Source organism: Pelodiscus sinensis, chromosome 16 (genome assembly GCF_049634645.1).
Source record: "Pelodiscus sinensis isolate JC-2024 chromosome 16, ASM4963464v1, whole genome shotgun sequence".
Lineage (NCBI taxonomy): Eukaryota > Metazoa > Chordata > Testudines > Trionychidae > Pelodiscus > Pelodiscus sinensis.
This window is the reverse complement of record NC_134726.1, coordinates 402993-418763: the sequence shown is the minus strand read 5'-3', so window position 1 is coordinate 418763 and position 15771 is coordinate 402993. Positions and strand designations below refer to the sequence as shown.

General features: G+C 43.3%; 1 protein-coding gene across 2 annotated transcripts; it reads right to left on the bottom strand.

Annotated features, from left to right (window-relative positions):
• Positions 1-3682: 3682 nt before the first annotated feature.
• Positions 3683-12191, bottom strand: IGFALS (insulin like growth factor binding protein acid labile subunit). Of its 2 annotated transcripts, none has more exons than XM_075898940.1 (2): positions 11496-12191; positions 3683-6036 (listed from the first exon to the last, which is right to left on the bottom strand). In XM_075898940.1, the coding sequence occupies exons 1-2, from the start codon at positions 11536-11538 to the stop codon at positions 4229-4231; spliced, it is 1851 nt and encodes a 616-aa protein (XP_075755055.1). In that variant the 5' UTR covers positions 11539-12191; the 3' UTR covers positions 3683-4228. The 2 variants fall into 2 exon arrangements, with proteins under 2 accessions (XP_075755055.1, XP_075755054.1); XM_075898939.1 differs by having other exon boundaries at positions 3683-6039; positions 11496-12190.
• Between the last annotated feature and the right edge of the window lie 3580 nt (positions 12192-15771).

Below are 15771 nucleotides of genomic sequence, written 5' to 3'. Positions count from 1 at the left end.
TGAATGTCTCATTGCCTTTTGTGTGATTGGAGGGGATTGTCTCCCTTCCCCTCCCACCAAATCCTAGTTTCCTTCCTGTAGCCTTCAGAATCTGTCCCTATTTTGGTAGCAAAATAATGGTTCCCCTCTGCTGGCCATTGGATTATTTTTTTTTAATTAAGGAAGTTCTACATTGGCCTTTGTGGTTAGAGAAGATGGTCTGCTTTAAATTCAGTTCTTCATCACTTCTGTTTTAGCATCAGGTCCATCTGGGCCACCTGATCAAAACAGCCATTGGTCTAAGTGTGCGGGAGTTACTGTGGCAGTGGAATAAAACTACAGGAAACTGCAGGAGCAGGTGGGAGTACATATTGCATGCTGAGAACAGGATTTAAAAAATTGTCTCAGGCTGGGCTCTCATGTGAATCTCCACATGCCATGGAGTGACTCGCTGCATGGATACTTGTGCTGCATGGTAACCATTCATAATGTGCTTGATTTGGTCTCTTTGAAACAGGAATAAACCAAAGTCCATTAACACATACTTAATGCACACCGCTAGGGTTTGCACAGATTGTAAAAATGTGGTAGATTAGTGTGGAGTAGATTCACAGTTGTGGTGAATTAAATGTTTGTGGAAACAGGCCCTGAATCTGCATATATATCGCCTGACTGTTTCATTGCTAGATTATACAGAACTTTACCTTCTTCCAACTTCTCTTTACTACCCCCCAGGCTGTGCTACCACCAGGCTGTGCAACTCAAGCCTGTAATCTCTGGTTCTCTCTGCCTCCTCCCTTTAACTCTGCTTCACACAGCCAGGCTGGGTATGAATCCTCCTCCTTCCTCTGTAATATGCTAAGGTCCAGCCTTTTCTTTCTGACCATGTCACTACAAATTCTAGCCAGGCCTTGGCAACTTTTGCCTCAACTACCAAAATCTCTCTGGCTTTCCTGGCACACACCTTGTTCCCTCCCATCCAAACAAAACACTGCAGATAAAATCTTCTTCCTATCTGTTCTGTGCATGATGTTCCCCTTGTGAATATTTCTGTTGTCTCCTACTCCAAGTATAAGTTTCTCATCTCCTTCATAGTCCTGAGTTTCTAACCCAGTGTCACTTTGCTTCCCCTCATCCCATTTGTTCTGCTAAGGTAGACAAGGCTGGTTTAGCATGAGACACTAAACAATGCGATAATTGCTGTAAGCCTTTTGCATACTAGGAAATTTCTTCTCAAACTTTCCCATGTTTCAGTCCCTTCCTAGGACTCACTTTGGCTATGCCATGTACCAAGAAATTAAGCTGTTTTCCACTGGCCAGTCTGAATGGCATTTGGGAGTTTATATCTCCTCCACCCAGTCACCTGCACATATCAGCGTGGGGCACTACCTTCTCTCACTGATATTGTCAAGCACCACCTTGATCACTCTGCCTATTCAGTATGTTGTAGCCCTTACCCTTTGTCCCAGGGGCATACCCTGCACCTGCTGCTCAAACAACCAAGCACATAATGAGAACTCCCTGAAATAAACAAAGAGCACAAAAGGCTGGGAAAGCAACTATGTGAAAGGGGCAGGGTTCTAGCTTGTGGGGGTGAGCCAGCCATTTCCAGGTGGAGTTGTGTGGGCAGCTAGAAGAAATAGCATTGCCGATACCTGCACTCTTGGGCTACATCGACACTGCAGCACTATTTCGGGATACCAGAGTATCCTAAAATAGCTATTCACAGCAAGCCCGTTATTTTGAAATATAACAGGCTTGCTATTCTGATGTCCCTGTAAAGTTCATTCCATGAGGAGTAAGGAATGTTTTGGAATGCCAGGTTATCTTGAAATTTGGCGTTTTATAGACAGCACCAAAGTACGAAATAAGCTATTTCAAAATAAGATACACAATTTTCATTGCTCAAATTGTGTATCTTATTTTGAGCAACGGTAGAGTGTAGATGCACCCTATTAGATCACATTGCAGTTATAAAAAAGACTAGTCTTGCAACTCACACCTTCCTTTCCTAATTAAATGCAAGGATTTACATACTTAAATGTGTATGAACAGTAATGAGACAAGTATCCCTAATTCTGGTTGAGATAACTTTATATGTTTTCACCTTTCTATTGCCCTGCGAGTGCAACCGAGGTGATCAGGTATCTGCCTGGCAATCTGCATCTGTGTGTGACTCCTTGAGCTGATCTTGCTTTTGGTGGAAGTCAGTAGCTAAACTCTCATGGAATCAGAAGCAGGGTTAGACTGGTCATCTTTTTTTTACTGCAATTGAACTCAGTAGGATTCTCAGAAATGCCAAAGTAATGTAAGAATACAAGTCCCACAAATCAATATGGTTGTGCACCCAAGTAATTTGCACTTTGATAGATCATTTTTTCAAATTTGAAGAATAGTCTGCAAGAAATTTCTTTGTAAAAAGCTCTAGCTTTGCCTTGTGGAAGTTTTTAAGATGTGCAGGAAATTTTAAGAGTGACTTAAAATTAAACAGTGTCTACTGCTCACAAGCACAACTAGCTTTTTTATAAGATTTGTAACAAGGTGAGGCACAAAATTAAAAAAATCCTCAGCATATAAGCTATAGCAGCTCCAAAGGTTTATTTGCCTGCTGTGTTTTATCAGGGAGTTGAGGTGCATGTTTTTTCTTAACCCTGCGTAAATTTGCCATTTCAAGGAGTTAAAAGCATGTCATGTGCACTCTGCTTTCCTAAAATAACAGGTCAGGTGTCTGCTTTTCAAGACTCTTCCTGGCTTCAGTGACCAGATATTACAGATGAGGCTCTGCCCTTGACTACTTCTGTGTACCATGGGTTCTTTACAAGAATTCAGGGGCTTAGTCACCCTCCCTTTATTATTTCCATTATGGTAGCATGTGGGGCCTTCCTTATCGTAGAACATTAGAAGTGGAAGGGACCTCGAGATGTCTATCAGGGATGGTTTAGATAGCACTGGTCCTGCCATGAGGGCAGGGAACTGGACTCGATGACCTCTATCTAACCTGGTCTTAAATATCTCCAGAGATGGAGATTCCATAAGCTCCCTAGGCAACTTATTCCAGTGTTTAACCACCTGGACAGTTAGGAACTTTTTCCTAATGTCCAACCTAAACCTCCCTTGCTGCAGTTTAAGCCCATTGCGTCTTGTCCTATCCTCAGAGGCCAATGTATCGGGACCCTTTTGTATTTGGTGCTGTACAGTTAGAATGCTTTATGGGTTCCTGAAACATTTTTGTATTGCAATGCAGGGTCTCACAGAATGGAAAAGAGTGACAACTGCTGCGGCAAGCTACTGCAGTTCATATGGGATGAAGCCCCTGCATGCATTGCCTAGTCACAATGGGGCTTATTGCAGGGCAATGATAAATAACTTTGTTAGCATTCCCATTAATGATCACTGTGGCCCAGATTTTCCTTCCTCAGATTAAGAGCATCTTGGCTTCTTCATTTGCTCTCTGTTTGCTCAGCTTGAGGCCCTGAGGTTGCAGTGATATTCTTTCCATTAAGGAGGGTTTGTCTCCATGACCTGTTGACAACAGCATCTCTACCAACTATAAATGGTTGCTAAAAAGCTGACATGAGATACTCATTGTTGGTGACAGGTGGCCCATCCGTTGCTCCCAATGAGTTTCAGAGCTAAATGCAGGACCTCAGCAGTCAATACCCTTCCAGGTTAGCTTTGAGTCACTCTTATTGTACTACCATAGTTTGTTTGGGTTCATTAAAATCAATTTTAATTTTTTAATTGGAAAAAACAGTTCCCAGAAAAGGCTCCCATCTGCCCAGGCCTTCACATGCCCCCATTCTTTCCTTCACTTGTCAGTGCTGGGCAAAGGAATGCTGGCTCTGAATCACAACGCTAAGTTCAAATAGCCCAAGGGTAATTGCAAAGTCCAAAGAACCTGTTTACCCCAGCTGCTCAGCCAATGCTGGTATGCTGGTTCTGTTGAAAACTGCAGCTATACAAATATAGTAATGGTGCAGCATGGAGAGAGAAAGCTAAGAGTTCTGTGCAATTGTACTGGCTTCCCTATGAAATAGTGAACGGTGGCACATGCTCTAGAACTGCTGCACTGGTGAGCTTGATACAAAGATCAGGCAAGGTGGTTGAGCTGGTAGATAGCTATACCTTTCAAGCTTATTTGCCTATAGGAAAATGGTTCACTGGATGCTACTGGAACTTGTGTGAGTATATGTCTAATGGTGCCAACTATAGAAAGCAGAAAGTCCTCTATAAAGAGGAAATATATCAGTTAGCAGTCAGCAAAGTGGTCTTCACTGATTTCCCTCAGGTCAAGGCCGGCCACGTCTGGTGGGCTCAGACAGGTAAGGTTGTTGTACACATACACAGGTATGTTGGAATCCTCTCCCTCTGTAAGGGACTGGACAAAGCGTGGAACCACTGTAGGATGCTGCAAGGAAAAGTGTCTTAGTTCCTTCAGTGAGCAGTTGCAGTGCCACTTGTTTCCTTCCAGCCACAACTGCTCCAGCACAGGTAAAGGGCTCAGAGAATCAACTGAGAAGGTTTCCAGGGAATTGTTTCTGATGCTAAGATACCGCAAGCTTGTCAAAGGGGTAATTATGTTTTTGTCCAGTGTCTCCAAATGGTTGTTGGAGAGGTCAAGCCAGAAGAGACGCTGAAGTGAGTTGAAAGTGTTGTGAGAGATCTCCAGCAGCTGGTTGGAGGAAAGGAGTAGGTATTCAAGGTTATTGAGGCCTACAAACATGTCGGAGGAAAGATGGGTCAGCCTGTTATGCTTAAGGTCCAGCTCCAAAAGATCATGCAGTTCATTCAGACTCTGGTCTTCAATCACAGATATGGTGTTGTGTTGCAAGGAGAGCCTCCGGAGGCAGGAAAGGCTAGAGAAAGTTTGTGGCCTGATTCTGCTCAGACAGCTGTTTTCCAGGTGAAGGCTGTGCAGCTTGGTTAGACCCTTAAAGACATAGTCAGGAAGTGCCTTGAGGCAGTTACCAGACAAGTTCATCACTGCGACATTAAAGAGCCCAAGGAATGCCCCAACCCTGATCTCTTGAATTTGGTTGTTGTTCAGTGTAAGGACCTCCAGCTGGCCTAGCCCATCGAAAGTCCTTTCTGTGAGGCTCCTGATCCTGTTGTGTCCCAGCTGCAGCTCCTCCAGGAACTGGAGGTCTTTGAAAGTCCTTGGGCGCAGGCTGGTGATTGAGTTACTGGATAAACGCAATACATGCAGGCTCAAGAGACCCAGGAATGTTTCTTCAAAGAGTGAGATGAGACGATTGTGGGAGAGGTCCAACCACCTGAGGGACTTCATCCCCATAAAAGCACGTGGGGCAATGGCATTGATCAGGTTGTGGTTGAGGTACAGCTTCTGTAGCTTCTGCAACTTGACAAAGATATTGAGCTTGATGCCTTTCAACAAGTTCCTACTCAAATCCAGCTCCTTCAGCTCACTGAGACTGCAGAATATTTGGTGTTGCAGGTAGGGCAGCTTGTTCCCAGCCAAGACTAGCTCCCTCAGGTTAGGCAAGTGATGGAACACTTTATCAGGCAACACCACTAAGGAATTCCACCCGAGGTTCAGGTACCAGAGGTTGGAGAGCCCAGCAAACAGGTCTTCCTCAATTTTGCTGAAGAGATTGTTGTTGAGGCTTAAGGTGGCAAGGTTCTGTGTGTGAAGGAAAGTGTTGGGTGCCAAATGTTTTAGCCTGTTCCGTTCCAGGTGCAGGTGGTAGAGGCCTTTTAACCCATGAAAGGCATGCTGCTCAATGCTTGCCAGCTGGCTGCTCTGCAGATTAAGGAAGTCCAGGTTGGAAAGATTACTGAAGGCTGCAGCTGGCACAGAAAATAAGTTGTTTCCATCCAGCCATAATGACTTAACATTGCTGGGAATGTCTTCTGGGAAGCAGGTCAGGTTCCGGGAGCTGCAGAAGATGTTGAGTTCCTCACTGTAGTCGTCATAGCTGCAAGCACATGAGCTCGGACATTTTAGGAGCTCTGTGTCAGACTGCTCTTTGGGTGCATCTTTGCTGGGAGATTGGCACCCTGCCGTTGGTACCAAGACCAAGAGTAATAAGAGGGTGTCTGCTGGGGGGAAATTAAGACAAAACAAATGGAAATCATTAGCTTACAGCACATGGCAAGAGGAAATGATGCAAATATAACATGGCTAGGTACACTCAATGGACCCCTAATGCTAGTACCATGTAAGGCACAATACTGGGGACTGAGCAATCATAACATGGAAGAAAAAATGTATTGCAGTGGTGTGCAACCTGCAGCCATTGGGGTTCTGTGTGGCTCACAAGACATTTTGTTTACTGTTGCCCATAGTGCGATTGCCATTTTCTCCTGGTATCTGTCAATGCCGTTTTTTCTACCAGTATTACTAAAATGAGACACACACAAAGCAAGGGCAAGTGAAGGGAGGAGTGTGCTGATTGCGCACAACATTAACTGAGAGAGTCATGCCCACCCTCTGCATACAGGCAAAGCACTGCTGTGATTCAATTGGCACATCCCACAAATTCTAGGTACTGAAAAACCTTTAGCAAAAATAGCCTATAGATGAGACCCTATCGATGAGACCATTCTTAGTTACAACAATCTTGCGACCCAGTGAGATGGAGAGCTACTCACATGGCCCACTCACTAGCCTAGATTGCCATTGTTGGTGTATTGCCTTTCTTCAATTCCTGCTGATAGCTGTAGGAACGGATTCTGCTGAACTTGGTGACTGTTTTGCAATTGATTTCACTTGGATCAGTTTTAGGTCCAGGGTTTGTGGAGTGACTTGGGTTTTCTCTGTGTGGTGTTATAGGGCCAGATTTACCATTGCTATGAGCATGTGTGCTCCTACACTGGCACAAATGATCTTTACCCACTTTGTACTGGTATAAATGACTGCACAAGGGACACGGAAACAGTGAATGGGGGGCATCATTTTGAAATGTGGGAGTGACATTCTTAGCATGTACGTACAGAAGTACATCTTTAGGAGCACGTTGTGTATTTGGGCTAACTAGTCAGGTTGTTCACATCCTTCTGTCTGTATCTATTTACAATCTGTTATCATTTGGCTTAATAGGCTCTTCACCTTGACAAGACTGGGATTGCAATGTCTAGGAAGGATTCCCTTTTGGTATGTCTGGTAATTGCTCCCCCCCCCCCCCCCCCCCCCGACATGGGCAAGTTGCTGACTGAGAGAATCAGGCTGTGACCAGAGGTTGGGTTCATCTCCCTACTCCACAGAGCTTTAAAACTGGAGTCTGCCATTTTTCCCCATCTTAAAAACAAAAGGCCAGTGATAATGACTTTCTTTAAGGTTTTCCTAGCTCCTTTCTCATACAGGCCCATATCCTCTAAGAAAGGGGGTTCTCAAACTTCACTGCAGCATGACCCCCTTCTGATGATAAAAGTTATTACACAACTTGAGTGGGAGGGGGACCGAAACATGAGCCCAGCTGCCCAGGGACCAAAGCATGAACCTCACCACCACAGGTAAGAGGATCAAAGCTGAAGCTGTAGGGTTTAGTTCCTACCGGGGGGCCTGTAACAGGACCCATCACCAACAACTGAAGTCTATGGGGTTTGGCTTCTGCTCAGGGACGTGAGGCTCAGGCTTCAGCTCTGGATTCCAGCAATTCTAACACCATCCCTGGTGACCCCATTAAAACAGGTTTGTAACCCACTTTAGGGTCCCAACCCGTAGTTTGAGAATCTTGCTTAAGAAGACAGGACGTAGCTTCTGGACTTGGTCAGTACACTTCCTTTGGTTAGACCACTGCAGTTAGTGGGTCATCTCTCCACTGTGGAGTGGAAAGCATTGCCTGCAGGGATCCCGTTTCAGCATGTCTACCAAAGCATCTCAGTCCTTGCTGTTGTCCTTGCTGTACCATCTCTGGGCCCCCAAGCAGCTTTGTCAGCACAGTTCAATATGGACCACGTTCAGGGCTGGTGCAGGTGATCACAAACCCTTCTCTAAGGTCAGTGGGGGCTGTGCCCCCTTACACGGAGCTGGACTCTTAAACACAGGATACGTCTACACTGGCATGATTTTCTGAAAATGCTTTTAACGGAAAAGTTTTCCGTTAAAAGCATTTTCGGAAAAGCACGTCTAGATTGGCAGGATACTTTTCCGCAAAAGCACTTCTTGCAGAAAAGTGTCTGTGGCCAATCTAGACGCGGTTTTCCGCAAAAAAGCCCCGATTGCCATTTTCGCGATCGGGGCTTTTTTGCAGAAAACAGTACTGTGCTGTTTACACTGGCCCTCTTGCGCAAATGATTTGTGCAAGAGGGCTTTTGCCCAAACGGGAGCAGCATACTATTTCCGCACAAACACTGACAATCTTACATGAGATCGTCAGTGTTCTTGCGGAAATTCAAACGGCCAGTGTAGACAGCTGGCAAGTTTTTCCCGCAAAATCAAATAATTTTGCGGAAAAACTTGCCAGTCTAGACACAGCCAGGCTGTCAGTTGTCAGTCAGGAAGTTAGGCTGGTACTGGGAGAACTTTTATGAGTAAAACAGCATGCTGTAGGTCCAAGCCCAGAACACTGACAGTGTCTGATGAGAAAATGCATGAGAATTCTCAGACACCTTTTTGTGTTGAAGGCCACATAATGCAGCAAAGAGAAAGAACTGCTCCCTTAGCCTCAGCCATTGTGCTTACAGGAGAAAAAAAAGTGGTGGCTCATCAACATGGAAGGTCACGGGTGTATCCTGGAAAGACAGCAAAGCTTATACAAGACACATCAAATCTGAATTTGGCACTCAGTGGCAATACAGCCACTAAGGTCAACACAGTTGCATCCATTTTGAGCAAGGTCCAAACTTGATCGACTCTTCTCCACTTTCACTGTTGTACAGTTCTTTGTTGAAACTGTTCCTAAAGCTTCTGTCTTACCTTGCACTTCCTGGTCCTGTTGCTTGTGCACTTCAGTGTAATGAAGAGTGGGGAAAATATAGGCTAATGCAGGAAGCAGTGAATAACAAAGAGAAATGGTTCAGTACATTTTTAGATGTGCTCATACCATACTGTGCTGTAGAACATCACCGTCCTGGGTATTATGGCTCTCATTTCTTTTAGAAAACTTGTTTTCAGAAGAGCTTAATTTAATTTTAAAACTTGTTTTGAGGATGGGGATGGTAACTAGGCCGAGATGGGTGAAAATCCTGGCGGGAGCAATTTTAGTGAGCTATGAAATGACAGAAAACTTAACCTTTTTATCCCCTGTATTTAAATGTTTCCACCTCTCATAGTTATTCAGTAAAGCATTAGAGAAAGCCCCGGGCTCTATATTATTTAGAAACCCCCCTATAAAGGCTAAGCCTTCCCTGTGGGTGTCTTTTGTAGAAGATAGAAGTCCTCTTTACAGAAGAACATTTCTAATTGCACCTCTCTCCCGCCCCCGCCCCCCCCCCCCCCCCCACCTCTCCTTAGTGGCAGGCACTGTTTGTTTATGTTCAGTTCAAATTGTCACAGGCAGGATGTTCAAGTGGGTTTGAAATTAGGCCACTTGAGTTCACCCAACCCCATTTACAAGGGAGGGGAAAATCTAGAACATTAGGGTTAGATAATTCCACTGTTTTGAAGTAATGGGAAAACAAAAAGAGGAGAAGTTGATTTCAGATGACCTGTTGCACTCTTGCAATGAAGTAGCATTTTGGTTAGGGAAATAAAGCAATCTGTTTTGTGATGTGCACCAGTGCCTGGTTCTAGTTCTGTACTTTAATACTAAAACTTGTGATAAGGTAGTGATCCTGTGCCTGTCAAATCCATCTATTGCTTTTTCAGCATGACTTCCTGCCCCTATTGCAGCAGGCATATCTTGTAACATTATACTTCCTCATCTCCAGTTTGAGGGAAGGATCAGTCAGGAATGGCAAGCTATCTGAGTGAGAATATTGCCTTCTCATTTTTGTTCAGTTTTGTTGTGCAGGTTTAGAGAAGATGCCATTAAAATCTGCTTGAGAAATGAATATTACTGCAGTATTTCATATTAAAAATGAGTGTTGCAGTTACACGAACTAGTGTGAAGTGGCAAATTGCTTGCAAATACCCTGTGAACAGTGTTCTAATTAGGGATGTTAAATATCGCTTAATTGAATAATCGATTTAACCGCATGAATTCTTATCAGTCACTTGACTATTCTATAGTCCCCGGGGATGGGGCAGGCAGCCAGTGTGTGCTGGCCCCACTCCCAAGGAACCCCCTGCCGCTCTATGCTGCTGCCTCTGATTTAGAGGGAGGTGCCAGGGAGGAACTGGTCTGTGAGGGGAGCTAGTTTTAAAAACCAGCTCCCCTCACGGACTGGCTGCCTGCCACCCTGCACTGCTGTTCAGGGTTGGGGCTGAGCTCCCAGACTTGGCACGAGCTGGAACTGAGTCAGGCTGCCTGCCTACCTGGCTCCTAATACACTTTAAATGCCGAGCTGCAGCAGGGATAGATCTGACCCAGTGCTGAGCTGGGCTGCTGGTGGCCAGCCAGCTAAAAAATGTACCGGTAGGGGATCAGGAGGAAATGTATATAGTCTGTAGCACGAACCGATAAGCTTTTGCTTATCGGTTAATCGACTACACTATTATATCCCTAGTTGTAATGGTAACCATTGCACTTGATTCCCACCTTCCCAGGTATGACACACATACTTGTGCCCATGAGTGCTGATCCAAACATTTCTGTTTATTGAGGTGTGATGGGGAAGAGGCAAGATCAGCTCCCCAAAGTACTCACATTGCAGTCATGTAGTCTGCTCTGCCAATAATACCTCCCAAAAAATGAACTCCAAGCTTATTCGTTTCTATCGATCCCTGTCACTGTGGCATGTACAGATCTCTTCTATCTAGCCTATAGTATCTGCATTAGTATCTGCATGCTAGGTTAATAATACACATTTATGTACTTAACTTACATTTTAAAAAGCCCATAATTATACGTACTGAAGTAATGCTGATCTGTTGCCTCTGTTTATATGCCTGTCAATGTAGTAGTCTTTTTTTGTGTATGCTCACATCTCCAAGAATAGTAACCCACCATTCCTGTATATTCAGGATCCTGTTGGACCAGCAATTAGATTTTTACTGCATGTTTCAGCAGTATTTTTTATTCTAAAATGTCAGCAGTAGATGTAGCCTGGCCCCAAACCTCCCAGAATTAATCTGATCTTTTAAAAAGTAGAGAATATGGAGGTCTCACCATAATCCATTATTTAGAAACTTTCTGCAAAAGAACCAATCTTTTTCTCCAGCTGCAAAGTTACTACTCTAGCAGAGACACATGCACTGTGCATGCAATCACTACTGCTCCTTAGAGTAACATACAGGGCATAATAAAGCCTGATCACTATCCTATAACAGCAGAGGTAGAAAAATAAGTTTGATGAGCAAAATAATTAAAGTTTCCAAGAACTCGTTGATCTGCTCACCCTCGCTATTTACCTACCCTTACTTGTGTGATTTATTTGATACTCTGGTGCGGATCCATGCTATCCTGCTCTGGTAAGACACTATTGGAGGAATGTGGGAAGTTTCTTCCACTTACCTTTTCTTGTGTTCATTGCAGCAGAAGCATGGGAAGGAAACATTCTGTGAAGCAGCCGATTCTGTTCTCTGTATTTTCCCCCCCCCCACTGATAATGTAGCAATACAGCAACCACCTTGATGCCTGTCCAGCACTCTGTGCTCGATTGGTTTTAACCGTTGTACTACCAGGCAGGAATGCAGGGAGGATTTTATTACTAAGGCAAGGGATGTTGATTGAAGGTCTTGAGCTGTGTGTGTATATTCTCTGAGTCTGTTGCTCTGGGAGTCAATTCTCCTGACATCTTTAACTGAGAACAAATGTACTGAAAATACTGGTGAAGGTAAACTAATGGCTCCTCTTCCTTTGCCACTTCTGTTTTAGCTTCCTATTGTAGTTAATATAGATGCCCATGTGAAGTTTATATCTCCTCTGGGAAATGACAAATAGGGTTTTTTGAGAAGTATATAAACACTTCTGAAGAGAACATGACTCCTGAATGGCAATGAGCTGAGGAAACAGTATTCTGATCTGGAATAAGCTTTGATGATGGTTCAGATGCAAGTACAATCGGTTCTCAAGTTTGAGTTTGATGGGGCCAGATGGTGGAAACCTTGCAATCCTGGATGATCCTGTGAAATTTCTGCAATCTTGAATATGTGTCTCATGAGATGTTCTTGTGGAATGGTGGCTGCATCTGAACCCATGCTAGCAAACCAGGGGTTCTGAGTTGGAACCAGAACCATATGGACAGGTTCAGATTTGGAGACTGAAATCCAAGACTCCCCTCTAATCTTAAAAGGATTAGATTTGAAGTTCCACTTTTGGCCCACCTCTGGTTCCAAATTCCCGTGGTTTTTCAGATTTGGATTTCTACCAGCATTAGAGGTAGAGAGCACCCAGTGGGGAACAAAGCACTTGGGTTCTAAAGGATTTGGATTGTCTTAGTTACTGGGTCCGCAGATGGCAGAGAAGAAACACAAAGGGACAATGGAACAACATGCTAAATAGAATGAATGTTTAGCCCATAGTCAGACAAGGGTCTGGGGTGATTAGTGTGGATAACTAAATTGAGAGTAGCAAAACAAGTACCTTACTTCAAAAGAGACAGCAAATGAGTGATACTATTTCCATAAAGAGCCCTGGTAGACTGTCTGGAGTACAGCCTGCTGTGTTGGCTGTACAATACAGCCAGAAATACAGTAGACTTCCGATAATGCGGAACCTATGGGACTTAGGTGGTGCCGGATTATCAAATATGCCGGACTATCAGGAGGTACTATAAGCAGGTTTATATATATATATATACACTGTATACATTATATAAAGTGTTCTTAACCCTTTTTATTGTACATACTGTATATAGTATACTGTAATGTTTTAGTTTTTTAAAGCCTTTTTTACCTTTTTTGCTCAGTTCAGCTGTTGCTGCTGTTACCTTGTGACTTTTTTTTTTCCCGAAGCTCACTCACTAGGCTCTTGCCATTTTGATGCTGGACTATCAGGAGTGCCGGACTATTGGATGCCAGACTCTTGGAGTTTTACTGTATATGCTTTAGGACAGAATCAGGAGTGTTGTCTGAGTATAGGCTATCGGATTCAGCTCCTACAAAAAAATGTCCAAGGCAAGGTTACAGGAGATAGGACAGTCCTCTAGAAAAGAGTTGTGACAGTGAGACAGTTGAGGTTTTAAAATATTAGGAGAATGAGTCAAGTCAAAGGATGGGGCAGATTTTTCACATTATGCTCCTGAGGATTTGAATCTCATACTAAAGGGACTACATCCTGACTTTATATATGTTTACTTCAGTGGTGGAGACTTAAGTAATTTGTGCAGTAGTCATGACAAACATAATATTACCCCCCAAACAAGGAGTCCTGTAGTATCTTAAAAACTAACAGATTTGTATCCATGCATCTAACCAAGCGGTTTTTACACGCACAAGCTTATGCACAAATAAATGTTAGTATCTAAGGTGCCATAGGACTCCTCGTTTTTTGTAGATACAGACTAGTATGGCTATCCCTCTGAGATTTGTCTCCATAGTTACCCAGTGATTGAATGCAAATAGTATAGAATAAAGCCTGTCTTTGATGATTGCTCATAGGACTGTCAAAATTGGTTGCTTAATAGAACTGGCTGCCTTCTAGAGGTGATGTAACTTCAGATATGGAGCAATACTTACTCTGCAAGTAGTCCCACTGAAATCAATGGAACTTCTCATTGAGAGGCTGGGATAGTCAATTATTTTTTTTGTCAAGATCCACATTTTTTGGCCAAGATGTAGTAAAAGTCCTTACTACAGAGAAAATAACTTTAAAAGTAACATACAGTAAATAAAAGGATTTCAGGGTCCATTCAAAAGCGTCTGGTGGTCTGGATTTGGCCCACGGTCTGCCTATTGGGTATCCCTGAAGTAAGATAATACTGTGAGTAAGGATTTCAGAATCTGGCCTTATGTTTTGTACAGTTTTCACTGAAATCAAGACATTTGTTTTAAAAGAAGATTGAGGAGAATGGTGAAAGTATGAAGTTCTTTATTTTATCTGATTAGTCGGTTGGGATCCATAGTGGTTGTACTGCTTAGATGGTAATTAACAGGTATCTACAAAGATGCAAAGCATAAATGCATTTCAGGATTTATTGTGTTAATAATTTTGGTATCTTTGGGTTTACTCCTTGGAATTTACATCTTAATTTGTCAGATCTAAAGAAGGAAATGAAAATGAAACAATATTTTATAGAGACACAGAGCTTCATTTGAAGGCTGTTTTAGTTTGGTTAGCTCTTTTAAAAAGCGCTTATGCACTTTTATAGGGCCTGGAAGGTTTGTGTGGTGAATCTTTAATATAAAGACATCCTTCCTCTCACATGTATGTTAGGGATTGGAGTTAAAGCATTTTAGTCTGCTGGCAAATCCTTTTCATCACTTTCTTGTGCTGTTATTTTGCTAGTTCTCTTCACCATAAAGTCTTCTAGGGTAGACAATACCTGAACTTGTATCAATTTCTTGTAATACCAGTTTTTAGGGGCTAGGGGGAGAGAAACATTTTCAGGTCTTCCTTATCAAAGGAGTATAAAAAGTACTAGAAACCATTAATACAACTTTAAAATGGGATGGGGGAATTGTGGTTGATTTGTCAGCGTCTTTAGGAGTTCTTTGTATCCTGGTTGCTATGGAAGATGTTTGGCACCTCTTAAGGGGCGATGGGCTTGGACTGGAGATACTGGGTTGACAGACAGCTGACTTACGAGTGGAAGACTGGCTTCCTGACAGTCATTTGGCAGATGTTCAAAATCACACTCTAGGGGTCATGAAATTGCACTGTGTTCCAGGTCATTGCCCCACTAACACTGTCCAACTCAGATCATGAAGAAACTTTTACCAGTTTCTAAGAAGAAAAGGTCACAGTTGTCTAGAATGGACGAGGCTAATTGGCCAGAGCATGTGTCAAAGGTGCCTTCCCTGGTGCCAGATTCAGAAGACCAAATTCTGCCGTTGTGTCAGTGGAAGTAGCTCCACTGACTTCATTTTATAGCAAGGCTGAGGTTGGTCTGTTGTTCCTTCGAATAACTCTTGTTTCTCTGCCTGGTGAGGCAGCTTACATGCTGCTGATGGATGGAACCTGTTGGTACACATAGGAGTAAACTCAGAGCTGTGCAGGGAGGTGTAAATTCTGTCGGCAAGTGGATTTGATTCTTAACTGCTGTAATTTACACCCTGACGGGCCTGGGGAAAGTGAGTATAGTGGTTAAGGGGACTAATAGGAGGATATGTAATCCTAGAATAATAGAACTGGAAGGAACCTTGAGATGTCATCAAGTCCAGTTCACTGCACTCTTGGCAGAACCAAGCACCATCTAGCCCATCCCTGACAGGTGTCTAACTTGCTCTTAAATCTCTCCAGTGATGGAGGTTCCACAACCTCCCTAGGCAGTGTATTCCAGTATTTAACCCTTCTGACAGCTAGGAAGCTTTTTCCTAATGTCCAACTTCAACCTCCCTTGCTGTTATTTAAGCCCACTGATTCTTGTCCTATCCTCAGAGGTTAAGGAAAACGATTTTTCTCCCTCTCCTTATAACAACCTTTTTGTACTTTAAAGCTGTTATATCTCCCCTCAATCTTCTCTTTTCCAGACCCAGTTTTTTCAATCTTCCCTCATAGGTCATGTTTTCTAGACCTTTAATAATTTTTGTTGCTCTTGTCTGGACCTTCTCCAATTTCTCCACACCATGCCTGAAATGCAGCATCCAAAACTGAACACACTACTCCAGTTGAGGCCTAATCAGTGCAG